Source organism: Merops nubicus, unplaced genomic scaffold (assembly GCF_000691845.1).
Source record: "Merops nubicus isolate BGI_N331 unplaced genomic scaffold, ASM69184v1 scaffold16089, whole genome shotgun sequence".
Lineage (NCBI taxonomy): Eukaryota > Metazoa > Chordata > Aves > Coraciiformes > Meropidae > Merops > Merops nubicus.
Window position 1 is genome coordinate 15,445 of NW_008630324.1, and position 26,425 is coordinate 41,869.

The following is a 26,425-nucleotide window of genomic DNA, read 5'->3' on the forward strand; positions in this document are numbered from 1 at the left end:
GGGGAAATGAGACCATTCCCTTCTCTGAATGCCTGCTAAACCACTTCGTTCAGCACCAAGAACCCCCCTCCACGAAGTGCTAGAGGTTATTTGGTCACAGTCCGTGCCATTTGATCGGGCCACGTTTGGAAGGGAAGCAAGAGATCGTGATAACCTGTGTTGAGGGTCTTTGGCAGGCGTAAGGGTTTTAGGTCACCTGGTTTTGTAACTCAGTGTGCCCAGTGCACACGCCTGCGACCCTGCAGCAGAACCTGCCCATCGCCAGGGCAGCACCCGGGGCACTCAGCATACAGCAGTGCCCTGGGAAGCTTGCAGAGAAGCTGGAGAACCCAAACCAGGTCCACCAAGAGATCTGCCCTCCATCTTCCTCCCGTGGCACAGCATAGCACAGAGATGCCAAGGCTGAGGTTGGTACCAGCAGGCAGGTTGTCGAACTGTCCAAGGCTCACAGCCCACTGCTGGAGCCCCACAGCTCAGGTGCTGCAGTGGCACTCACTGACTCCTTGCAAGCCAGGATTTAAGTTATTTACATCCAGTTTTCTCAAATCAAATTTCTTCATTACCTCCTCTCCAAGCTTTCAAGAAATCATGAATTTCCACAGATTATTTTTTAAAAACTGTTCTTAGGGGTCACACTTCCCAGCACATCTACTCATCCTTAAACTTTCAGGTGAAAGCTTTGATCCCCATGTGATTCTCTTCTTTTAGGTGGATGGAACTGTTAAGGTGAAACATCACCTATGATGCAAGATTTGGCATACTAATTTGGCCCTGGCCTAGCAGTTAATATTTACGTTCTTTTGTGAAACCAGCAATCAGAGTGGATGGAAGAGGTACTTGGTCTAGTCTAGTAGAGCAAATAATCCCGAGTTCTCAGAGTTCATGGCCCAAGGGACACCTACCCTGCAGTGGCTGTCCATACGCCTGCTCTTACACCCTGGCACAGGTAAAATGGCTCAATTTAGAGGCTTGGTGAAGACACCCTTCCCCTTCCGTGCCTGCAAACAAAGTGTAGAAGCAGACAGCTCCAAAGCAAACTGTTGGCTACGCACATCTTGTCAGGCAGGGTTTTGGTGCTGGGGCACCAGGCTCTGCCCCTGCTGAGGACACACAGTATTGCTTCCAGGGGTCTCCATCTGCATCATCAAAAACCAAAGTTCAACGGAGAAAAAGTGTGAGGGCCTACCCTAAAGAGGGAGAAGGAAAATAATAAACACATTTATTCTAAAAGGGGAGTAACTGAGTGGGCAAGGCACTGAAGAAAAGGGTCAAGACTTGGACAGGACAAACTAAACAAGAGCCAGAAGTGCAGACCTATTGCCACAACCTATCTAGAGCAGGTCAGTGTTACTCTAGAACTTCAGGAGTGATACACTTTTGGTACTACAAAAAAACCCAAACATGCTGCCACTAGTCCATGGAAACACAAGTGCTATGGAGAACACTTGCTCGTCCTCACGACACGGGAGCTGTTGGGGGGATAGGGGGGTGGGAGCAGCAGCTGAATTGCCCCAACACATCCGAGACAAGCTGTGGGAAATGTGTTGGGTTTTTTGTGTGTGGATAGCACGTACACTGAGGAATTCAGTGTCACCAGATGCTTTGAAGATAAACCGTAAAATCTGTCTAACCTCTTTTTCAGCCAATCGAATTAGTCCATCAGGGTCTATTAAATATGATGATACAGATGTAACCTCCAGTTCAGGAAGTTTTTAAACCACTGATTGCTGAAAGCTGAGAGCGCCTTATGAAGTAAACATATCCCAATTTTTTGTGTTTTCCCTATTCATGACTCGCCCTGTAAGACACCTGACACAGGGCTGAGCTGTTTTGTGTGAGGTGGTATTAAAGTGGTTTTCTACAACTACAGATCTCTACCTTGGCAGAGTTTTAAACTCTTCCAATTCTCTCTCACCCAAAATATTATCTGGTTAAAGGAAAATGAATAATATCAGCAGTTTAGGAATTACCATCAAGGAAAAAAGTCGGAAAAAAGACACTACTTTCACCTCACAGGAAAAAAAAGAGGAATATATGGCAAAACACCTTAAATACATAAACTTTTCAAAGTAAAGAACATTGTTCAAATTGTTCTCCACCCAGAAAAGAATATAAAAGACTAAACTTATAAAAAGCAAGATTTTGGTGAATCGTTGCAATGAAATTAGTTAAGCATTGTAGCAGATGATAGACTGTAGAATCCTTTTCACATAGGATCTTCAGGAACAGACAAGTCACTGCCAGGGTGGCTATGTGGAGCGGCCTGGGAACGGTCTAGATGTGTCTGATGCTACCCCTGCTCACAGGAAGAAAGGCTTGACTTTATTGAGTCTCTTCACACTTGCTTGTCCAGGACGTCCACGGATCCAAGATGCCAAGAACAAAATGAGTGAAGACTAAAGAACACAACGTGCAGACCAGGCAACAGACAAGGGTTGCCCCTAGAAAAACAATAGAAAACAGCAAATTCTACCAAGTCGGTGTTTCTAAAGCCTTGTGAGAATATCCAAAACAATTGTTATAGCTTGCTTTAGAAAGGCCAGAAGCAAGGGGGGAGGGAAAGCTGCATTCAATACATCACATGCTGGAAAGAGCAGAACTGATACAACTCTTTCCAGTGAACCCATGTTCACTGGGAGGCCTCCATTGTTAAAAACCCTGCAGCTCCCCCGTTTCATGCCCATCAGACAGAAAAAACCAAGCTCTGCTGCTCATCAGGAGCTGTGTGTAGGCTGAGCAGCTGCCTAGCACATGTACTAGCTGGCCAGCCCACACTGTGCTGGTTTGGCAAAGCAGATACTGGGACAGCATCACTCACAGCTCAGTTCTGCTTGTCTCTTCCCCAGGTAGGACACCTGTCCCCAGAGGAACCTGTGTTCCTCCTGCCTACCAGGGGGGTTCACCCCTTTTATAGGCATGTAACGACTACGATGATGGCAAGCTCTCTGCCTAATTTGTCTTCAGGGGACATCACAGGAATCATCACAGGAAATAAGTGATTCAGGTAGTGACTGGTTCACCTACTGGTGTTACTGGGACATGTCTTTCCTCCAAGCCTGTTGATTGGAAGATTAAGGGATGAGTCGACAAGAGTTTAGATGCACCTGCATTTCACAATAGAGGACCTTCCACTACCACCACCAAAGATAAAATTAGCTTAAATGGCCACATTTTGAAATCCTGACTAGCAATAAAAGACACACTTTTGACCCTATCCCAGGACATTTTTGGTCATTTCTCTCCTTGCTCACACTGTAATCACCTTCAAAGAAGAGTGTCCCAGACTCAGCTAGGACATTCATCCAGCAGCCTCCAGTTCCCCAGCATCAGGAACGGCTCTTTTCTGGCACAGGTTTCTTCCCCGTGTTGCCAACCATGGTGCTTGTAGCTAGTGATCTGTTAGCTAGAATTAAGCAGCAGATGCTGCCTTGGGAATCAGCTGCTATAATCTGTTGTAGTAAAATGATGGAAACACCATTTGAGTCAAGTGGTGCAGAGACAAAGGGTTACAGGACAACAGACTACACTATGGAATGATTTTCAGTAGATGCAATAACATAGCTGGGTTAAGTTTCAGGGCTTCATCCAGAGTGCATAGATGCCCTCAGTAAAATCACTCACTACAAATTGGTGTTTGGCACTCCCCGAGGCCATGACAAGTGACAGTCACCCAAAACCCCGGGCACGACAAGCCAAGTACCAGAGGGAAAACAGACAAGCAAACAAGGAAGAAACTTCACCACGTCCCTTTCCCCGCAGATTTTGTCTGCTCCACTTGAGATTGAGCTCTACAGGGGTTCCCAGGCATTCAGAAAGGGAGATTTCAAAAGCTGCCAGCAGGCACCCTGGGCAAGAACGCCGAAACCTCCTCCAGCACAGCCAAGCTGCAGGCAGCTGCAGCCCAGCTCAGCCCCGCTGCGCTCCCCTCGGAACCACGTCCCCCTCCTGCCTCCTCTCTGAGCACGGGAAGGATGTGGTTCACCAACAACCATTCTCCAAATTCAACCCAATTGCTCAATTAATTATCCTTCAGCTTCAACATGAGGAACCAGTTTCTACCTTCTGCAGCAGGCCTATTTTTAGTGAAGCATCCATTTTCTCTGTTTTGTTATCTCTTACTCACTGTTAGTCCTGCCCACACAACAAATCTGGCATTGATCTCTTGTGGTAGACAAATATTTTTGGGTTAGGCTATGAAAGAGGCAAGAGGAAGGGTGTAGAGAAAAGGAGTATTAATAATCAGAATAAGCATCTGTGTAAATCAGAATTCACATGGAGAAAGCAAATTTGACAGAAAGATAATTAAAAAATGTATTTTTGGTATGTAGAAGTGAATGTGTGTTTGTGCATATAAACAAAGTGACAAGCATCCCTCAGCTTCTGTCAGTGCAAATTCAGACCAGCAAAGTCAAGTACATATGAGGGGGAACTTGAATTTTGGCTCGTGTTCCTGGTACACCAAAGCCAGCCCTGCCTTCTGCCCAAGAGCATCCCCTCCTGCCAAGCCATGGACCTCAATCAACAGGGGAAGCAAGACCGAGCGATCAATTCCCAGGCACTCTGTATCCTCAGAACAGTTTGAACAGCTGTCAGAGGAGGGACAGGTGCTGGCTGCGACCTCACCTCCACATGAACTGCTTTCCTGCCCACCTGAAATGGAAATAGGTAGTGGGGTGATGAGACCCAGACACAGTATGCCCAAGAAAATGCTGCTGTGAGCGATGGCTCTGCTGCTTGAATGGGAAGAAGGGAGAAGTCAAAAGGAAACGACCTCCTTGTCTACATTCAGCCACCTTGTAATGCTGCTGACACCAGAACTGGTTCGAGGTGAGTGGCTCTAAGGCACAGTCCAGCTCTGCCTGTTACGTGCAAGCCCTGTCACCTTACGTGGGTGACACCTGGCACCCTTTGGCTCCACCTTCAGCCACCCCCCAACAAGAGTCTTTCAGAAACTGTTACACATAGTGTCAGCCTGGAATGCCAGGTCCTGTCCCTCACCCAGCTCATGGACCAGACCTGCCTTCCTTGGAGGAGGTGTGAGGGCGAATCCAGGGCTGGACTAGGTGCAAGCGATGCAGCAGCAGAAACTGCTCCACACCACAGGGCCTCTGCTCCAGCATCACAATTGAATCTTCACAACCCACCTCACAACCTAGCTCTTCGCTGAGACTGCCTGAGCTGAGCAAGGCCAAACAAAGCAGCACGACCAGCCCCCTTGCACCTGCATGCTCTGCAATGGTGAAAGGCAAAGGATACTGAAAGTTATAAGACTAGCTGGAAACTTAGTCTATACCCGTGTTTTTGAGCTTCAGCCTGCTTTAGACAAGCCCATCTATGCTGCTACCCCTCTTATGGTCTGTGTTAAGAGTTTAAGAGCCCTGGAGCACCTTGAGCTTACTACCATCCCTAAAGCCCAATCTGTGAGAAGCAGGGGGCCTCTCAAAATTATGCAAACCAGAGAAAGCCTGAAACTTGATGTTTATTGTTTACAGCAATGTATTTATGTATAGTAAGGAGTAGACTGGCTGAAAATGTCATTAATGGTTTAGGTCCTCTTATAGACTGGGGAACTCAGCAGAATAAGAGGTAAAACTGAGGCACCAGGAAAGGCCAAAGGGACAAAACAGGAGTGCAAACTATTAATAAACTGCTAATTGCTGTGTACACGCACGCCCACCACTCACGTCCCTCAGCCTTGGTCCTGACCCACGCCAGCCCCGGCTGCCATCTCCGGCCACCGTGTGTGCGTGGAAGGAAAACAACCCTCATTCCCTCTGGAATATTCCAAACTGCAGCTGCTGAAAGAAACAACTCCTCCCAGCCAGGCCAGGTGTTTAAACAGCTTGGACTGGAATTCACTGCCCTAAGCCACAGTTTAACAGTTGCTAAACCTGGCCCCCAGCCAGTGCCCCAGACTATTAACCGCTCCAGTAACTCCATCAGCATTTTGTCATCTGCCTCTGGAAAACAGAGGAGCTTGAACCAGGCTGATAAACAACAGAAACCGTGTGAGATTCCAACAGGCGGTCTGAGGTCTACCTGTCTGCAGCTGTAAGTGCATCCATCCCTCCCAAAATAAAGGGGAGAGGGAAGGTAAACCCTGTGACAAGAGGTATCTTAGTGATGGGCCCCCAAAGAGTTTTCGGGAAGGAGCACGGTTCGGGAGGCAGACCCAGTGCAGCTCCCAGGACGGCTGTCAGCAGCTGGGAGGAGGAGGAGTGGAAGGTTATTAGGCTCCACCTAGAAGCCTGCCCCAGAGCCCCAGGCCAAACGCTGCTGCTGCCATCCACTCCCCAAGGAGCGGCCGAACCCGCCCCTGTGGCCGCGCCCTCGCCAGCTCTGTGCAAGGGTCACGGTGCTGCTGGAGCCCTCTCCCCTCAGCCTCCTCTGCGGCGGCCAAAAACCCAACCCACCAGAACACCGGCACGGTCTCCTGCTGGATTCCCACGTTCCCAAGCCAGGAAGTATCGATCCAGCAGGTTTGCTGTGGTTGTTCACTTTGAGCAGATTAAAACTGACCTGTTTGGGATTCTGCAAAGACCCCCTGAATCCAATGGAAATCAAGAGCAGGGAACTGTTTTGAGGATCCAAAGTGCCCCGCGCGGAGGACAAGCCAACCTGCACAGCGCAGCAGAAGGAGACGCCATTTAAGAGAGGTTGCTTAGAAGGCTTCAACTGAGTTATCAGCTAAGTCTCCCTAAGTCCTCTCCTAAGTTGTCTTTATGCCATCAGTTCCTCTTAGATCCTATTTCTCCCCATCTGTTGAAGAGGAGTAGCAAAATATCTCCTGTCGCCACATTCCTTTTGTCTAGCCAGACCGTGCAGCCTGCAGTTCAGGTCTGGTTGTGGTCTTAGTTAAGACTTGAGGCCATGGTTCACAGTAGAGCTCAGTTTAACCCAAGCTGCTTAAGACACCAAGGGAGGCAGGCAGAGATCCCTTCCCATGGTCAGATTTGCATGTCTCCTGTTCCCAAGGAGCAGCACCCATGCAGAGCTCCTCCCGCGGGGCCACCCATGCCCACTGTGCCATCGCCCCCAGGAGGAGGCAGCGAGCTTCTGGAAATGCTCTCCCTCCATCTCAGCAGGGGAGAGGCTTTAGTCTCTGCTTCCTCCACAGGCACCACACCTACAATATAAGTGATACTGCAGAAGGTGAGGGATTTGGGATTCCACCCATTTTAACCTTTTGCTAGGGTGTGGACAGTGAATAATCCCAAGTGAGCATTCCTTACCTAACATACTCAGAGTTGGCTGCTTAATTAGGAATTTAATAAATGTTAATTATCTCCTGATGAGATTGTTTTATTAATGCCCATGGCCATAGCCCTTTAGGGCTGTCTTGTCAGATCTCAAAAGCTAGGCTGAGTCAACACTTGAATAAACAGCTGCCAATAAACTAGCTCGTGCTGCCAGAGGTGGCATCTGAATTTCAGCAGATGGTTCCCTCCCTAGGCTGAGCCCTGTACTGTCACACAGTGCCAGCTCATCCTGGCTTGCAGAGGGTCCTTTTCTGCAACAGATGCAAAGTGGAAAACCGACCACTTTTGGCACATCTCACAGCAGGTGAAGTTTTGGAAGCCTTACTGGCCAGGCCATACTCCAGTTGGAGTAGTAGTTCCCTTTACTTCAAATTTCACCAGGAACCAGTTTTCTCTGCTTCTAGTGAGGCTCTAGTTTCACTAGGAACAAGTTTTCTCCACTTCTTCTAGTTAGAGATGTCCCTGCTTATCATAGGGGGGGTTGGACTAGATGGCCTTTAGAGGTCCCTTCCAACCCAATTCAGTCGGTGATTCCATCAAGAGCTGCTGTGCAATGTGCAAACACTCCTTGGCCATCTCTTATTACTATTAATGTTAGAAGAGAAGCACGTATGAACAGCTCTCATTTCTATTCTCACATGGCTTTTTTCAGTTTCAAGCAAGTTCATTAAACTTTAACCTTTTCAGGTGGAATTTTGCCCTTCTGGTTTCCACCTAATGTTTTTGGAATGTTTGGTTCAGCTGTTTTTTAGTTTGAAGGCACTGAGTAGTTTGGGAAAATACAACTGTTGCCATGATTTAAAAGTTAAAATAAATATTCTGTCACTTTATCTTGAGCAATTCCACACTTCATCAAGAAAATAGAATTTTTAAGGTTGTCTCAGACATGCACTTGTTGGTTTTCCAGTGAAAACACATCTAAAATTAGCTGAATGACATCTAATGCCTACTGAGCTAACCTACCCAGGATCTGCTGCTTAAAATCCAGGAACAAATCCAGAAATTACTCTCTTAGGCAATAACCCCTCAAGAGCAGCAATGGTGGTAAAGGTCATGGCCCCTGAACACTAGAAAGGACATTTTGCAGAGCCTGTTCTTCAGGTCAGAGGAAGGTGGCTTAAAGGAAAGATGGCACCCAATATCCAAAGAGAGGAAGACGGTGCCAAAGAACAGCCTGTTCCAGATTTTTTTTGGAGAAAGTAAAAAGGCAAGCAATGCCTCCCCACCCCCAACAAGCCGTGCTGTTAGTTCAGTACAGAGCAGAGGAGCAGAAATAGGTGAACTGGTACCACAGAAGGTGCAGCAGCCCCTGGGAACAAATGCCTGATGAACTGACACCTCAGACAGTCTATAGCTGCCAGAACAGCAAGAGGTTCAGTGTGAGACTCACCCAGCTAGCAGGAGGAGAACAGACACTAGATAACAAGAAGTATCTTTTTTTTCCCCTCACATCCCAGACAAAGCTAAAAATAGATATTTAATAGATATTTTTTAAGGCTAGAATATAACTTTTTAATGAAAGTCCATGTATTTTAGGACCTTGTACCCAGCAGACCATCTCTAGTCCTTCCAAGGCATGCTGAGCCTTGGTAGCACGTTCCTTCTCCCACGGTTTGAAATACCCAGTGTTCCTCACTGCAGAAGAGCTGGAGCCCTGCACAGCCTGTCTCTGGCCAGGCACCAAGGGAAGGCGTTTCCTGGCAGGCACTCGGGGGCTCTCCCAGGGCACCGTGGCAGCGCCCTGCTCCGGCTCCACCGGGAGCTGGCATCTGAGGGCAGCCGGTGCCTTCTGGAGAGCTTCGAAGCAGAACTGGCACTACCTCCAGAGCAGGACAGCTTCTGTTTCCTTCCCCCCTTACCACAAATCCTCCCTGTATTAAACCAGCAGAAATTGTACGGTCAGGGATGGGGCAGGAAACAGTAAACTGGGAACCAGAGGTCCAGCCTCTTCTCTTGACTTCACCAGTCTTCTCTACCTCCCAAAGTTAGCTGCCTCTTCTCTGCACTCATTCTCTTTTCTACCCCAAAGATGTCTAGGCTGAACAGCTCACATGCTCTTCAAGCCATCTCAATATATGTTTGCTCCCAGCCTAATGTAGTGAGGTGCATGACTAAACTATTTTAAATAATTAAGCAGCAATTAATAAAAGCTGTACTGTGCAGGAGGGGCTGGTCAGCTTCCCTTCTTTCTCTGCACTCGAAAGCTAAATGCTCTGTCGCACATTCCCGGGTCAGCTACTCTGGCAAGTGCAACATTAAGGAAGCATCTCTTGCGCTTCTGTCCCAAAGTAACCCTAAAAGTACCTCTGGCCTTTGGGTGACAGCCACAGAAGGCTGGAGAATAGACTCGATCAGTAAGGCGTTCCAGAGCATGAGCAGCAAGGCTGGCACTTGTCACTTAAATTCACTGCTCACCCATTTGCAGGCACCTGCACTACATGAAACTGTCAGTGCTGCTAACACTCAGGAGACTACAGAACCTACGTGACCCTCTGGCCCTGGCTCCAACCCCACCAAGCCAACAGGGCCATCTCCTCCAGCTGCAGATGGCCTGCACTGTCTACAGCAGCCATATCATCACACATGGCACAGCTTCCTAGTGACCTTTTCAGGAACACCTAAATCTCCTAGGCTGGTGACTATGTCAAGTACCCCATCCTGGCAAACGTGCCATCAGGAGGCAAGGTTCACCAGTGTGTTTGATCATCCTGTGCTGTATCTGGGATGAACGAGGTGCAACCACTCTCCCTCTATGCTCTCATCCATCCCACAGCCACTGCTTTGCCAGCTCATGCCTCTAGCCAGTCCTACAAGCAAGAGAACCTGATGCTCTTCGTGAGCCTGCCCATGCAAAGACATGCGTGGGTGGCCAAAGTCCAACAGACAGGCTGCTTGATCAGGACCTGATTCCTCTTCCTCCTGCTCTCAACTTCCACTGTGGCTTGCTGAACAATCCCATTGTCTGCCCTCTGCTGACTCTGGTGAACACAGCTGCAAGAGCAGCCAGCCCAAAAGCAAGCAGCAGCACCCGCTCAGCTCCTGTTCAGCTCTGCTAGCCCCTTCCCTGCTGAGCCAGCAGAAGCCCTGCAGTGGCACCACGGCAGAGGACCCGTGTTCTGCCCTCCCTTCTGCTGCGGGCACACCCACATGACCCAGAGAGCAGCGCTGGGCAGGGAGCAGCTACAGCCCACAAGCACCAAGGCTCCAGCACACCCCCAGGGAAGAGGAAGCTGTGATGGGGCCCAGGAACACCAACCAGCTGCTGCTCGGCTGGGGACCCTGCTCGGGGCTCAGCAGCAGCTCTGCTCAGGAAACCTCCTGCTTTAGCCTGTGATTCAGACCCCGGTGGATGGTGAGGCACCTCAGGAGGTCCCACTGGAATCAGCACATGAAGTCTTGGTTTGGTCAAGGCACTTCAGCAGATCAGCCCAAAGACCTCACTAGCATGGTCCTTCTCTTAAGACACCCCTTCTCTAGGTTCTGCTGGCAATTGGTGATGCTGCAGCACGACAGCTGTGGCTAAAATGGATTGGCCAGGCACTTTGGAAGCCTTGGAGAAGACAGGCTGCTCCATCTGTCTCACACCCTTCCCAGCTCCACCAGAGGCAAGTGTCTTTAAGGGTCGCCTGTGACGCCTCCATAAGCACAGTGGGAGGGATCTGCACTGGGAGAAGCCATCAGCCAGGCTGCTGTAGCTGGGGGATGGACAGAGGGCACAGCGAGGTGGTTTAAAACCCCCCTTGCCCAGAGGTCTCCTGTGTCCTGCCCAGTGACCAGTTCACCTGTTAGAGCGTGAGAACCTTGTGGCAGGACCGACGCCAGCGCTCCGGTGACCTCCTCTCTCTCATGGCATGTGGGTGGCCCTCGGCAAGAAGTTGCCCAGAAAATTTTCCTGTTGTCAGGAGCTAAAACCATCTATGGAAATCTTCTAGCAGCAGGTTAACGATGCCGACCGCGTCCCCACCCGACCCGTGCAGCGTCACAGGGCCTCAGCCCAGATTTCAATGAGAGAGCACACTGTGGGTAACACTGCCCCTGCCTGCTTATCCTCTGGGCTCAAAGCTCCTCCACAGCTCAGCTGCTGTTAGTGCAGGTTTATTATTAGTCTCATCTGCATTACGACCTCCTCAATGCACTGGAATGACAAGGAAACCCATGGAGAGAGCACGACCAGCACGCGGCAGCCCTGCAAGAGGTACATGGTCATTTGATAGTGGAGTTTAGTTTTAATTAGCGGTGGTAAAGGGTGTTTGTGGTGTATAAATCTCAGAATAAGGATTAGCCTCCCTGTGGCACCTTTGTGGCAGGAAATGGCAAGACACAAAGGAACATTAAACCTCCCGCTCCAGGGCAGGAGCCAAACGGCTTCAGGGATGTGGAAGAGACATCTGACACACGCCTGGCTTTACAGGAGAGGTCTTGCTTTTCCTTTGAAAAGAGCAGTGCCATCTGTGTTGGCAAGGGCTGGAACATGCATCCTTCAAAGCTGCCGCGGGGCTGTTCTAGACCAACACACACACGTGCTGCGGGGTGGGCAGGAGCAGCCCCGGGGGGTATCTGCTGCAGCACTCCCTTCTAGTGAGAGGCAATGGGGAAGAGCTTCTGAGCTGAGCTAGGAAAAGGACAAGGTAATGAAGCAAACCTTTACACAGTCCTCTGGTCAGAAACGGGCCCCCTGACCCTGGGGGGTGTTGTAGACCAACACACACACGTGCTGCAGGGTGGGCAGGAGCAGCCCCAGGGGGTATCTGCACAGCCCAGGGGGTATCTGCTGCAGCGCTCCCTTCTAGTGAGAGGCAATGGGAAAGAGCTTCTGAGCTGAGCTAGGGAAAGGACAAGGTAATGAAGCAAACCTTTACACAGTCCTCTGGTCAGAAACGGGCCCCCTGACCCTGCAAGGCATTTTCAGCTACCAACTCAAGGCAACGGGAGCAGCATCTCTTCGTCACTGACTTCAGGCACCTCAAAGAATGCTTCTGTTCCAGCTCTTAAATTCCCTCTGCAGACAGTTCTGTAAGAGTGTATGCAGAGGTGCATTTCTCTTTCATCTGGCCAGCAATCATGTACACCCAGAAGCATGAAGACTAATAGCCCAGTCCACCTAAGAAACCACTAGCCTTCAGAAGAACACCTGGCTTCTCTTTTCCTTTAGCACACACACAGTTCTCATCAGCTCATCTGACTTCCTCCATCACTCGTTACCTCCTAGAGGAGTTCTCAGGTCACCCCATTCATCCCCAGCATTCTTCCTGTGCTATGCTAGCCTACAAGGTTTTGAACTCCTGTAGGGCTGCTAATCTGTCCCTTGGGAGATCATTACACAGTCTGACAGCTCTCACTGACATTTGCCAGAATTCCCTGCTGGCTAACAAACCTGCAAACACTCAAAGAAAAGGACACTCCTGCCCAGCCCCGCACGCGCCGGTGGCAGACCCGAGGCTCTCAGCTGGAGAACCCCCACAGGGGCTGTCCCTGTGCAGGCCACCTCCATCTGCTGCCCGTGTGGAGCCCGCCGCCCCTCCAGCCACTGCTCCCCCTCCTGCTGCAGCTCACATGCATGTGGTGTTCAATCGGTGAGAACATCTTTGGAAAGAGCTTTATGTTTGGCTACAAACAGCCCCTGGGGCTGCATGTGATCCAGAGGGGCACAGACACCATGTTAGGCTCACCATTTCCTCCCAAATGGGATTCACCCTGCCTGTCGCAGACTGCTGGGCTGAGATCGCTCTCTCCTGCAGAAGAGCCTCTCCACTTCTCCTCGCAGACTGAACTGGAAAGGAAAGTGCAAAACTTTCCACGGAAATTCCCAGGGTAGTTCTGGGCCACAGGAACATGCCTGACCCTCCCTGAGATGCTGGGGACCTCAACCCCAGCGGGGGACAGGGCTCTGGGGGAAGCTCCAGTGGAAAGTGAACCGCCAGCTGGTCCAGGGAAGCTTGTTTTTTTCTGAAGATCTTTAGCCCAATGCAAAAGCATAGTCTAAATACTGAAGACACATAGCAATGTGTGAAAATCAGTAAATCCACCAAGAAAAAGAAACATTCCTTCAGAACTTTGACCCAGCAAAGAGAAGAATGAGACAGAAGAGCTGCCTTTTATCCTATGGATCAGACAGCCTTTCTGCCTGGAAACTGCAGACACTGTCTGGTAGCACACAGCCACCTCTCCCTGCTGGGAATATCCACCAGGATGCAGGCAGGACAAACCAGTTCAGAGCCATCTTCCAGCAGCAGCAGGTCCCTGTGACTGAGCTGGGCAGAAGTACACAGCATGTTCATTCAGAGCACACGTCTCTCCCACAGATCCCGTGCACCACGTCCACACAGACCTACGTCAGAAGCTTTACCTGGTTGTGACTGAAGCCATCAGCAAGGATCTCAGCTGCTCCCCAACACCACTGCTCTGTGTGCTGATACCAGCAAAGCTCCCCCCGTGACCCAACTCTCTGCTGGCACTCTGCAGGCTCAGCTGCTTGCTGGCAACACCAGGATCACACCAAAAGCATGGGGAACTTCTGCCCCATGGCACAGCTCACATTAATCATTATCTTTTGACAACTTCAGCTTACCTGCATTGACCAAGAATGAGCAAAGTTGCTCAGAAATTTTCCTACAGCAGTGGTGCAGAAGACATGAGACATCACAACATACCTCTGGGGTTTTATCTCCCTGTAGAGAGACTTTTGGAAAGTCTCACCTCCTGATCTGCAGCAGTGGCTCAAATCTCACAACTTCAACTAGCCATGAATAGTCCCTTCTAAACATGAGCATTTTCAAGCTGGATAAATCCCTCCTCCTTTCTTCTCCATTCCTTAGTGTTCTAAGAGTTGCACGAGAAGATTTAAGTGTTTACCCTCACAAGCTTGAGCTCTACAGTTTCATCTGTGTGCCGTAAAGAACAGGAACCGCTCGCATAATTCCATAACCCTCAAACCAGTGTAACTGCTTTCACCCATCCCAGCTTGAAGGGGTTAAAATATTTCACCACTTTTCATGAAGACAAGCTATTTGTTTGCTTTTTCAAACAGATTTTACAATCCCATCCAAACAGCTTTAGTCTTTTTAATTGGGACCAGCAGGATGTTAGGCAAGTTCTGCGTGCTAGCAAAGGACCTCTCCTTCAAACACACGTCGTAATTCAAGCATAACTCCAGCCAAGGCACAAGCTGAACATCATCCGGGGCTAACCGGGAAGCCCCAAGCAGAGACTCTTTTCCCCAGACCCTTTGGGGTTTCTCTGCCAGAGGGAGGCTGAGCAGGCAGGCTGCAGAAGAGCTGCCCCGCAGCACAACCTGCTGGCATCTCTCAGCCACGGCAGCACTGCTCTGAATTCATTATCCTGCCTAGCGGCAGAGAAAGACAAGGTCCAAGGACACAAAACTACAACAAAGTCGACCCAAAATGCTGTAGAGCAGAGACCATCTTTGCCCACAACAAACAGCTATGCAGCAAGACCAAGAAGTCAAAGCAGAACCCTAACCCTGAACTCCTTAATCCTCCTAGCAGATAGGAATCACTGCAGCCCTGTGGTTTGCTGTTGTTTAGGCTGATTTCTTCTATAAAAGCACAACCTTACAAGCTCACACGTTGTGCAAGACCAAAGGATTTGCTTTTGAAACCACGGGCCAACTTCAGCCAAGTGCTACAAAGGTAATGAGTGTCATCAGACTTAGAGGCCACGGGCAGGAGACTACAAGAGTTGCCGTGGTCAGGGGAGATGCTGCAATACCAACTGCATACTGGAGAATCCACAGGGGAAAAAGGCCTTAGAAGTGCTTCAGGAGGGCAGGGCTTAGGTTTCCTCTCATGATGCCAGAAATGAGCAGCCACTGGACAAATCCAGAGAAACGAACTCCACGATACCTCTGTTTCCAGAGCTCCTGGGGTGTTTTCTGACTATGTGCACTGGCTGTTTTAAAGGTCTTGCTTCAGATTTCTGCAGATGCTCCCCTGTTCTCCGGACACCATGTGGCATACTGCACACTTGCATCAGCAGTTGAAAAGTTCTTAATTCCTATTATTCCCTAAATGTTTTAATTCTCTATTACTTACTTTGTTCTCTGCTTCCTAGACAACATCCGTCTAATACAGGCAACTAACTAAAAGGGAGGTGGCACTGAGAACAAATGTAATCTCAATGCAATTCCAGGATGTTCCTGTTTTACCCAGAGGCTGTGCAGCAGGTCGAAGCCCAGCGTGCGTCAGACAGGCTGTGCTCCACAGCAGCTGAATGTTAGTCTTGGCAGCCCCTTGGCAGATGTCTTCTAGATAACCTGGCAGGACCCCGTCTATTGTTACCCTGTGAATCCTGCGAGCAGACTTCCAAAGGTGTTGCATTTCCTTGTCTAAGGTAGGTGCTGTTAACTATTGCAACACTACATCATGAGGTGCAACAGATCTGCCACCAGCTGTAGCCTCAAAAGCAAAACAGCTGAAGCCATTCTAGAAGGCTGGCTGTAGCCCAAACAGAAACAACGGGTTGGAGGTAGAAACAACCAAGTGAATGTTCACTGCTCATGACCTCCAGCACAAAAAGAGTCAGAAGGGAAGAAATCCCAACTGCTTTGGGCTTGTGTGTCAAGCCACCACTGCAGAATAGCCCTTCAGAGGGCCGTACATGCAACCCACCTTCCCCAGTCCCACTGCTCCTTCCCAAGTGTTCATGAGTAGCTGGATGAAAAACAGAACCAGCAAAGCTGCCAAACCTTTCCAATTGGGTTTCAGTGTACAAGCCAGAAAACACACCTTGCCTTTCAGAGGTCAGACTCCAGCCCAGTATTTTTATTTTTTAATGCCTAAACTGAGATAGTACAAGACAAAACCATTAGGATGCAAAGAAAAACCTACCTGACATTTCTCCATCTGGCCCTGGACTTTGAGCTCCATTGCAATAGGACAAGGGGTGATGGTTTTAAACTAAAAGATGGTAGGTCCTGACTAGATACAAGGAGTAAATATTTCATGATGAGGATGCTGAGCCCCTGGCCCAGGCTGCCCAGAGAGGTGGTCGCTGCCCCACCCCTGGAGCCATTCCAGGTGAGGTTGAATGGGGCTCTGAGCACCCTGCTCTAGTTAAATATGTTCCTGCTCACTGCAGAGGGGTTGGATAAGATGACCTTTAAAGGTCCATTCTGTGGTTAGTTAAGATCTCTACCTTGTATGTAGAAATGCAGAGAAGCAAGACTTGCTCTGGTGCTCAGCCTTACACTAAACCCTCCATTTCTCATGAGAAAGTAATTCACAGCTGAAGTGCAGTAACTCAAGAACAAAAAAGACAGGTTGTGCCAGTATCTGAAGAGACCTGGATGTAAAGATACCAGGGCTGTGGGAACAGAAACAAGCTTCTGATGAGTACTCACCTTCCTGTAAGAACCTGTTAAGAAGCCACAAAGATTTTTATGGTGCTGGTTTCTTTTAGCCATGATGTAGTTGTAACATTCTCACTCCATCCATGAGAAACTCCGTAAGACTCATTTATAAATAGAGTTATAATTACAAGAGCTGGAATTGGGTTACATCATACTCAAATTATCCCTGAAGGGTTTTATTTGTTTTTAACAAACTAGTCTTAGAAAGTATCTGTTTTTAGAAAACTCTTTCAGAGTTTTAAGTATGCCCCCTTCCTCTCCCTTCCCTTCCCACTCCCTCCAAGAAATCCATCCAGGAATCTAATATCTTTTCAAAGAAGAGAATAAAAACCAATGCAACTTCAAACAATCCCACTCCACAGAATCTGGTGTCCAGCTTTGGATCTGTGAAGAGATCCACAGAGACCAAAAGAAACAAGGCCACAGTTCGTGCAAAGTTTCCCAAAGAAGCAATTACAAGTCTGATGGATCACAGCTTGCCTTTGTGAAAATGGCTTGGGCAACTTAAAATAACAAAATACTGCAAAGCACCAGCAGAACAGCTGCCACACTGACCTTTTGTGCAGGAAGGCATTTCCTACAGAAAGGAATCCACTTACCTAGGCAGGGATAAATAGAAGGAAGAGCACTACTGCCTGGGTTCAGCCTATCAAAATGCAAGCCTTTATCTGAGGTGCCTAAACAAGGAGAAAAAGAAGTGCACTGAACCTGAGGTAACACCAGTCTCCTAACCTGGGAGACAGCTCTTATCTCAGTGTCTGGAGGAGAGCTCCAAGTCCACATGCTCAGGCCTGTGGTTAGTGACTCACCTGCAGCTGAGGTGAAAACTGAGGTCTGTAGGTAGAGATGAGTCTCTGGACTTTTGTGCCTATAGAGCAGCATCTGCCTGACATCTCCTAACAGCTCAGAAGGGTTGTGCTGAGGCAAACAGTCCCAAGCATCTCAAGGGGGTGCAACTCCTCAGCTATGCTGGGGGATGTTCCCAGCACCTTGTTGCATAAATGCTGCACACGGATGGCTCCTGGAAAATGGCAGAGACCAGGCTTCAGTTCCCTTCTGCTGGGGAGAAACCAACTGAATTGGTTTAATTTGGTACCTTAAAATACAATAAAACTCTGTCCCTCAGACTCTTTTTTTCCCCTCCAGGAAATTCATGTGAATTTTGTGGCTTGTACTTGAAGCCTTCCAAGAAGGGAGACCCCCAAACTCACACCAGCTTTTACCCTGAGAGATGCTCTAACCCACGGGTGTGCAGATGTGGCCCATGCACAAGCACTGCAAAACGCAACCTGCCTCTGCCCACCCAGTCATCTCACTTCCAAAGCCATCTCCTTCCTTTCCTCAAAATACTCTACTTCCTGAAATTCTGTCCTCAAAATTTGTATTGGGTGAGATTCAGGAAACCACCTCCCGCCCATTTCTTTCCAACAGCCCTTTGCCTCTGTTGCTGCTTGTGCTATTTGTAGCTGTTTTCATAGAACTTTCAACTTCATGATGAACAAAAAGTCTACAAAATAACCTCTTACAGGGTAAAGACTCCCTCCAAATTCTAAACGGCCAGAGAATTTGGATAAATGACCAAGGTAAAACCAAGCAGCTCCCATTTTGAGGTTTGCTTGCCATCAGCCTCAAGGTTACACGCAAGCAGGATTAAAGAAAAGCCAACTAACTCCAAGTGAGAGACAAGCCATCCATCTGGTGAGCCTTGAGCTGACATTCTGCACTTGACATGTAGGTGTTACCCAAATCTGATACATCAATCACCGAAGAATAACTGCAAATATCAAGTGTTTTCCACTCACTCTCTCAGCTGCAGATCTTAGGTGGTGAGTTGCAACTGCACGTGCAGCAAGTTTTTCAAATGACCAGCAGCTCTGAGTCAGCCCTCAGTGCAAGCCAAACCCCAGAGCAGAGCTGGTGCTCTGTGCACTAAAGGCAGTAAGCAGTGAAGCATACCTGGCAGGCAGGCAGCACGCTGCTCTGCAAACAGAAGCAGCACCCTGGAAGATGATCAGCCTCCTCCGTGACATGTCCTTGCTTCCAGTGAGCTCTTCAAAGCCCTCATACATGGAATACTGAAGTAGAGCTAATGTGCTTGAGCCCCAAAAGTCCACTTGCCTGCTTCTGAACTGGCAGGGACATGAATGAAAACAGAAATGCAACAAGACATGCCCTTCCAGGGCCCCATTTATTAAGTGAATACAAAAATAAGATCATTTAAGTGCAGAGGCACAGTAATCTGCTCCGTGATGAAAAGATACCATGTTTGTTTACAATGCCTTGTAAACAGACCTCTTTACAAGCCATGAGGATATGGAAACATGACACATTGGATTAAAAGCTCCCTGTGGCAGCTCTGCTCCACACTTCCCACCTGATGATTTCAGAGCACTTCAGGAAAGGCGAAAGCATCCTTTGTTCTGGCTGCAGAGGAGCACGTGTGAAACAAATGGAACATGAGGAGCTTGCATTGTAAACAGTTGAAAAGCCCTACAGCATTTTCTGAGGATGATGGCTTATCCTTTGTTAGGTTTGTTTTGCAATGAAAAATAAATGGCCAAAGCTATTGTGCATTATGGAAGTTCTAAAAATGACTTTTTTTTTTTAAAGCAACCTGTTGCATGGCTGAATAAAAACTATAATTTTTTTCCTTAATACAGTACATGGCATTTCTCCTCAATTGCACTAGAAGTAAATTTGGAAGCACTTTCAGTTTGTGTTATAGGCAAACAGGAAAGAAAAACAAGTCAGGCAGGCTTTCAGTCTCCTTTTCATCTCTCTGCCCACTGCTTGATCCCTACCCTTTCACATCTCCGAGTCCACATACATCCCATTGATCAGGTAATCCACTTGTGTGTAATCCTTCTTCTTGTAGCTCTCGTAGGCCTGCGTAAGGAAAAGAACTATAACAGTTATGAAAAAAAATGTACCAACTAAAAGCACTGCAAGAAGCGAACTTTTATCCACCAAGTACTGAGTGAGGGGCTCGGCAGCAATTAGCAGATACCCACTGTCTGTGTCCTGAGTTTCTGCAATGCCTGAAGCTGTCGTTTTGGGGGCATCTGTTGGAGCTGTGGTTGTTGGAAAAACGTGAGATGTTGACTTTATTGCATGCCCAGTTGTTGTTTCTGCTGTAGGGGCAGTAGTCAAAACCGTGGCACCTCTTGTAGAGCCCAGGGGAGAAGCTGATCTGCTCATGGGTGTTGTGGCTGTAGTTGGTTCTGGCTGTAGATATCGCAGCGTGGTGACAGGCAGTGGATCTGCAGAGTGTGAACTCCCCAGAGGGGCGAGTGCCGTGGTAGGAGTGGAAGCTGTAGATACCCCTGCACCCTGCAGGAGGAGGGTGCTCAGTGCTGTGTCCAGTGTCCCCGGGACAGCGCCAGCGGTGGGGGTGCTGCCAGAGCTGGGGGCACTGGTGCCCGCTGGTGCAAAGTGCTGCGTTGGAGGCACTGGAGTCCCCGCCTCAGGAGTGGCAGGGAGGGGGGCAGAAGTATGAGGGGGGGACAACACCGAGACAGAGCTGCTACTTCCTGGCTTTTCAGTGGTGGTCACAAACTTGGTGACACGGCTGGAAGTAGAAGCAGAGGTGTTACCAGACACGGGAGAAGAGGTGGCGGGTGGCCTGGCTCCAGCAGGGAGAGCAGGAGCTCCCGGGGTGCTGGGGGCCCTGGCGGCAGTGGGGTGAGCTGTGGGGAGGAGCGCCGCGCTGGCTGCGGCTCTTGTCGCGGCTGTGGCAGTGGGGGTGGTCGCTGTGGTGGGGGCAGCTCTGTCTGCAGTCACTTCACTCGTGTTTGTTGTGACATCTTTATCCTCAGTCTCAAGCAAATGCCTCAGGTGAATCTTGTGAGTCCAAGCAGTCGAGGAGAACAGGTTTTCCACGTTGTGTTGGTCAACCCGTGCATTCACCATCCTCTCCTTTTTCTGTGGATAGTGCCAGTGGTGGAACAGGACTGTTTCCCCTTTCCTATGGACCATTTCTTCAAAAAGACAAAACCAATGAATTTCACAAGAATGAAACACCCAAGCTCAGCTCTGACCTCGCACCCCCAACGTGCAAACCAGAACATGCATTCTGCAGTGCGTGTTGTACACCTGGAGTCAGTCAGTCCTGAACTCAGCAAGGACATGAAAACTCAGCCCCCTGCCTCTGCTGCACATAGTGCCTTCAGGGCTTGGTTGGTGTTTGGTTTTTTTTTTTTTTTGACAGACCTCTGGCATTTGCCCAATCAGGGAATTAATTCCACAGAAGGAGGGTAATGAAGTACAGAGCTACAGTGCAGAAGCACATTATCAATGGAAGGAGCATTAAGAATGCCAGCTCCTGAGAAGGAGGCTCATGCTTTCAAAGTTACACAGTATGGACAAAGCCTTTGTGCTGAGATTCCTAATTTTCACCTCTAAAAACTGAGTGGAAATTGCCACTTACACAATTCATACCTTGGGAGAATTTCCTTCAAGTGATCTAGATTTATAGTGACATAAATCCCACCTGCTTATCAAAGGTCTGATTGCTGCGTTGCAGAGAAACCTTTGCCAACCCAAAAGAACCATGAACAAACTGTTTTTAGAAGATTGATTCCCCAATTACCAACAAGCTCTGCTTTGTTATCATGTCACTTAATTAAAATTGAAGACCCTGGCACTGGAAAGTCACCATGAGCAATTGCTGCTAAGGCTGCTCTGATTATAGAAGCAGCCTGCTGCCTCTGGCACAAAATCCTTGCAATCTCAGTAAAAACAATGCCAAGACATTTTCCTTTCTCTTAAAAATACAAATACATCTCTCATGCCTTTATTTTCCAAAGGACAGTGTGTGGAGTGCAAGTGGCTTGAATGAATGTCTTCAACATGGAGACAAACTGTTACTGAGCACATCAGAGCAGTTACTCAAAGACACATCATGCACACGTTGGGTACAAGTGCCAGAATCCTCACCAACCCAGTGAAACAGTTTTTCCAGTGAACCCACTTTACCAACAGAGTGATCCTGCAGGCATTTCACAGTGCTGAAAAGCCAGTCAAGGTCTAATGGTAGGCATTTAGAGCAAAAGGACCAGGATCCTGGATTTCGCAGGAGCCTGAAGCATGGCATTACCTCCAAGCAGACCTTTGATGTCTTGTTCTCTGGCATTCTGGCATACACTCAGCTGGTGACACTGCAAGAGGATGCAACGATTCTGGTAGGGCACAGACCAATTACAGTGATGGTTACCTGAAAACAGCAGAGAAAATGGGTCACTACACACAGGATAGTGAGCACACTGCTTCGTGGCTGTAATTGAAGAATTAACACCCCCCCGCAAAAAAAAAATTCATCCTTATGATCTTCATGAACATTCATCCTTAATGAGGATCCTTTTTGCTCACTTCCAATTAGGAGACAGGAGGGGAAAAAACAAAAAAAAAAAGGAAGGACAACAAAAGCTCTTCAGAGCCCTTCTGAAAGGAAACCATTCAGGCAGACACCAAGGTCTTGCCCTGCCAGACTGGTTGATTTCATTTTTAAAGACTGGTGTTACTGGAAAGAGATCACAGATGCCCAAAGACAAGCAGAAGCCAGATATGCAGTAATGTGGAAGCAGGGAGCAGGACTATTTGCTTTTGCAGCCAGGCAATATAAAATCATAGAATGCTTTGGGTTGGAAGGGGCTTTACAGATCATCTAGCTCCAACCCTCCTGCCATGGGCAGGGACACATCCCACCAGACCATGTTACTCAATGCCCCATCCAACCTGGCCCTGAACACCTCCAGTGATGGGGCATCCATTATTTTCCCTCTGATTTCCCCAGAGCATGCAAGATGGCCCAGAGGAATGGCCAAGTGGCTCTGTTCTCAAAGCCAAACTGTTCAGATGGTCAAGATGCTCCACTCCAGCCCTGGACTGGCCACCACAGAAGAAAGGTGGAGGAACTCTGAATATGGCCGGGGATGCAAAGGGAAGAATATGATCTTAACTCCCAGCACGGGTTCACCATTCTCACCAGGCATCTGGGAATCCTGGATTGCCAAATCTTTGCTAAGATGGGCACATTCTCCACTATGTCTATCACTTACCCTGCCAGAGTCTGGAGACCCGAACACGGTGGAGGTGAGAGCTACAACCCATGCTGTCAACCCTAGGCAGCTTTGCTGCTTTTATTAGCAAGTAACTGAAGTGTCAAACTGTCTCTACATTGATACAATCACTTTGTGATGCATTAGTCTGCTAACCATACACCCCAGCCAGTGTGGGCTTTCGAAGGCGACGCTGGAACAGCTCCACCAGCACCCACTCCCTTTTCTGCAGGGCACAGCTCAGGTATGAACACACTGACAAAAGTGGTTCTGCTTGTGACAGTTGCTCTATTTCTCAAAGTTACTGATGTTATGTCAGCAAGGGTACAAACTAAATCTACAGAAGTGAGCCTAACCAGCTAGGAATGTTAGTTTTACACTTCTCCAAGCAACGTAGCCATGAAGACACCTCCCCATGCAACCTTGGCCTGAAACTTAATGATGTAATACCCATAATAACAACCCCTCTTCCCTTGCTGACAGTTACATAGGTGTAACTTTCTGACATCTAAGCCTCAGGACTCATGCTATGATGAAAGAAAGCACAAATATAATATGCTTGGAGAAGGTAAGAATGCAAAATGAGAGCACTAAAGCTGATCTTAAAAACTAGAGCTAATAATAAAAAATGACATTTCAAGTCCTTCTCTCCAGATGATCTCTCTGCACATGACTACAGATTTACATCAAGAGTTTGTATTTTTCCACTTCCCTTGACACCAGGTAGTACAACAGACTGGCCACCAAGTAACAAATAGGACTTAAATTGCTTCAGGCAGTTTAAAAAAGAACATAAACCAAGAAAATGTTTATGCTTCTGGGTTTAGTTTTGAGTGGTTTCCTGAAGATGTTGCAGGCCACCTAATTTTAGAGGCTCAACCCTCTCTGCCCTCTCAACTGGATTTGCTCTGTACAAAACTTGTCAGGAGAGAACAAAGTGAAGGGTATAAAAAACGTGGTTGAAGTCAGCAACAGGGCAAAGCACACACTCAGATCATCTCCCAGCCCTGGTGAGACACCAGCTACATTCCTTCTGTCCCTCTCTGGAAGGAGAAGCTGACAGCCTCTTCTACCCTTACCAAGCAGTGAGGAAGTTCAGATGACACGTGCAGTGTTTAAAGGTACTGAGGTGGAACAGACAAATACTGCAGTGCTACAGAGCCCGGGTGTAGGCACAGTCAGTGTGCACGTGTCAGCTCCAGGGTGTAACACCTTAAAAAGCAGAAGCTGAAGTTTTCATACCTCTGGTGCCTGGCACAAAAACTCACACAGATTTTACCTCCTAAATAAAATGCTTAGTTTATAAAGGTTCTTTCTTTCCACCACAAAAGGACATCTTGTGTTTAAAATAAAGGTCTGAAACCACGGGCATCTTTATGATGGTCCTACCCACCCGACTGTCAGACACTGAACCTGAGCCAAGGTCTCATCTTCACCACAGCACCACCAGTTGCCTGTAGGTGCTGCAAGCCTTTCCATGTGGCTAGACGTGATAGGGTCTTTCACAAAGGCAACTCTGAAATTCAGACTCATTCAGAATCACAGAACCATAGAACGTTAGGGGCTGGAAGGGACCTCCAGAGATCATTGAGTCCAACCCCCCTGGCAGAGCAGGATCACCGAGGGCAGGGGCACAGGAACCCACCCAGGTGGGTTTTGAGTCTCCAGAGGAGGAGACTCCACAGTCTCTCTGGGCAGCCTGTTCCAGGGCCCCATCAGCCTCACCATTAGAGAAGCTGCTCCTCATGTTGAAGTGGAACTTCCTATGTCCTAGCTTATTCCTTGTCCTATTATTGGGCACCACCAAAAAGAGCCTGTCCCCTTCCTCTTGATACTCACTCCTCAGATATTTATAGACATTAATAAGATCCCCTCTCAGCCTTCTCAAGGCTAAACAGTCCCAGTTCTCTCAGTCTTTCTTCACAGGAGAGATATTCAAGTCCCTTAATCATCCTTGTAGCTCTGCACTGGACCCTCTCCAGCACATCCCTGTCTTTCTTGAATTGGGGAGCTCAAAACTGGATACAGTTTTTGAAGTTTAATGCTTTTTAAATACATCTCAGAGGTAGACAGCAGAAGGCTCTCACCTTTCCATCCTTGTTTAACCCTGTGCTTGGTTGCAGGATACAACTGGTTTCTTCTAAGGCAGAAACCACACACATCAATAGCAGTGAGCAAAGACTACTCGTTCCACAGTGCAGCTGCCTACAGCAGCACTGCTCACATGCACAGACCTGGCAGCATGGAATAATCATTCAAGTCAAGTGACCTAGCAGCATTTGCAGGCTACCAGTGCACACCAGGGCACGTGCACGCTGTTTCCTACAGAAGCCAGAAGGGCCCTGGGAAATGGTTGTTCTGGATTCAATTTAACCAAAGCTTTCAGAAGTTACTCAGCACCACAAGAGTGCCCAGAGGAGCTGTAACAGTACATGCCTGTCAACAACTGGAATTAATAAAGGCAGTTATCAGCAGAGCAGAGGAGACCTTTAAGGAACAGAAAACCCAGCTGAAGTTCCAGCTAAGGGACAAGAACCTCACCTGAGGCACCTGGGCTGTGACAAGTCTCCCTGCACTGCTTTTCAGTTGTAAGTCTGTTTATTTGCACTACATGGACTCCTCTCCCTTTCAGCACAGAAAATCTGTGTTCACACAGGCAGAAAGAAATCAGTGGGAAGAATACAATGGCAGTCCACATCTTCAGGATGGCCTTGCAGGGAGGATTCTCTTCGCAGGAAGAATTCTTTCTTAGATCACTTTCAGATCCACTGCAGTATGCCTATTAAAAAAAACCAAACACACACAAATTTAATTATATTAAGGGAGCATTCCACTAAACACAATGCTATTGGAAATAGGGGGGAAATGTACAAGTGGCAGGTGAGCATCATTACACACAACACAGGCAATGACACAGAGGCAGGAAGAGAAAAGACCATTCCCATATTCACAGAGAGGCTCTTTCTCTGGGAAAGGTACTTTGCTCTTCTTCCCTCAAGTCTCAAGAGAGAAGAGCTCACATCATAGAATCATTAAGTTCAGGAAAGACCTCCAAGATCATCAAGTCAAATCATCAGTCCAACACTGCCAGGACCACTAAACCATGTCCCCAGGTGCCACAGCCACATGTTTTTTGAAGCCCTCCAGGGCTGGGGACTCCAGCACCTCCCTGGGCAGCCTGGGCCAATGTCTCACCACTCTGCCAGGGGAGAAATTCTTCCTCAGATCCAGCCAAAACCTCCCCTGGTGTAACCCAACCCCATTTGCTCTCACCCTATTGCTAGTTACTTGTTCACTCAAAAGCTGTGTGTACAGCAAACCAGACTCAGGGCCCACAGGCATATGGCAGCACAGATGTGATGCCTTCTGACTCCCTGTAGGACCCTTAATGTGGTTTCCAGGCTCAAGACAAGAGTCTCCACCAATTTCAGCACACTGATACTAAGGGGAATGATATTCCTGGCCCTGCCTTTACACCAAGTCAGTCAAAACCAAGCGTCAACCTTAGTCAATTCCTGCTTTGATCTTCCTGCTTATTGGAAAAAGCTACAAGAAACTCCAATTGAAAACAAGGAAAAGCCAGTATTTCAGGTCTTCCAGGACATCACAGAGACACAAACTGTTACTGAAGCAGATTCACACCCACAGTAAGCCTTCATTTCCCTATATAGAACAATAAACAGGCAATATCTTTCCTTCATGACCAATGCACATGAGATGCTGCCCCAAGGAATGTGCTCTCA

The 26,425-nt window shown here is 48.3% G+C and overlaps 1 protein-coding gene across 1 annotated transcript; it reads right to left on the bottom strand.

Moving 5' to 3' along the window:
- Positions 1 to 19,431: 19,431 nt before the first annotated feature.
- Positions 19,432 to 25,380, bottom strand: LOC103779621 (chromosome unknown open reading frame, human C11orf24). Its single transcript, XM_008947262.1, has 3 exons — positions 25,224 to 25,380; positions 21,722 to 21,838; positions 19,432 to 20,603 (listed from the first exon to the last, which is right to left on the bottom strand). Exons 1-3 carry the CDS (start codon positions 25,378 to 25,380, stop codon positions 19,432 to 19,434), a joined length of 1,446 nt encoding a protein of 481 aa, XP_008945510.1.
- Positions 25,381 to 26,425: the final 1,045 nt, after the last annotated feature.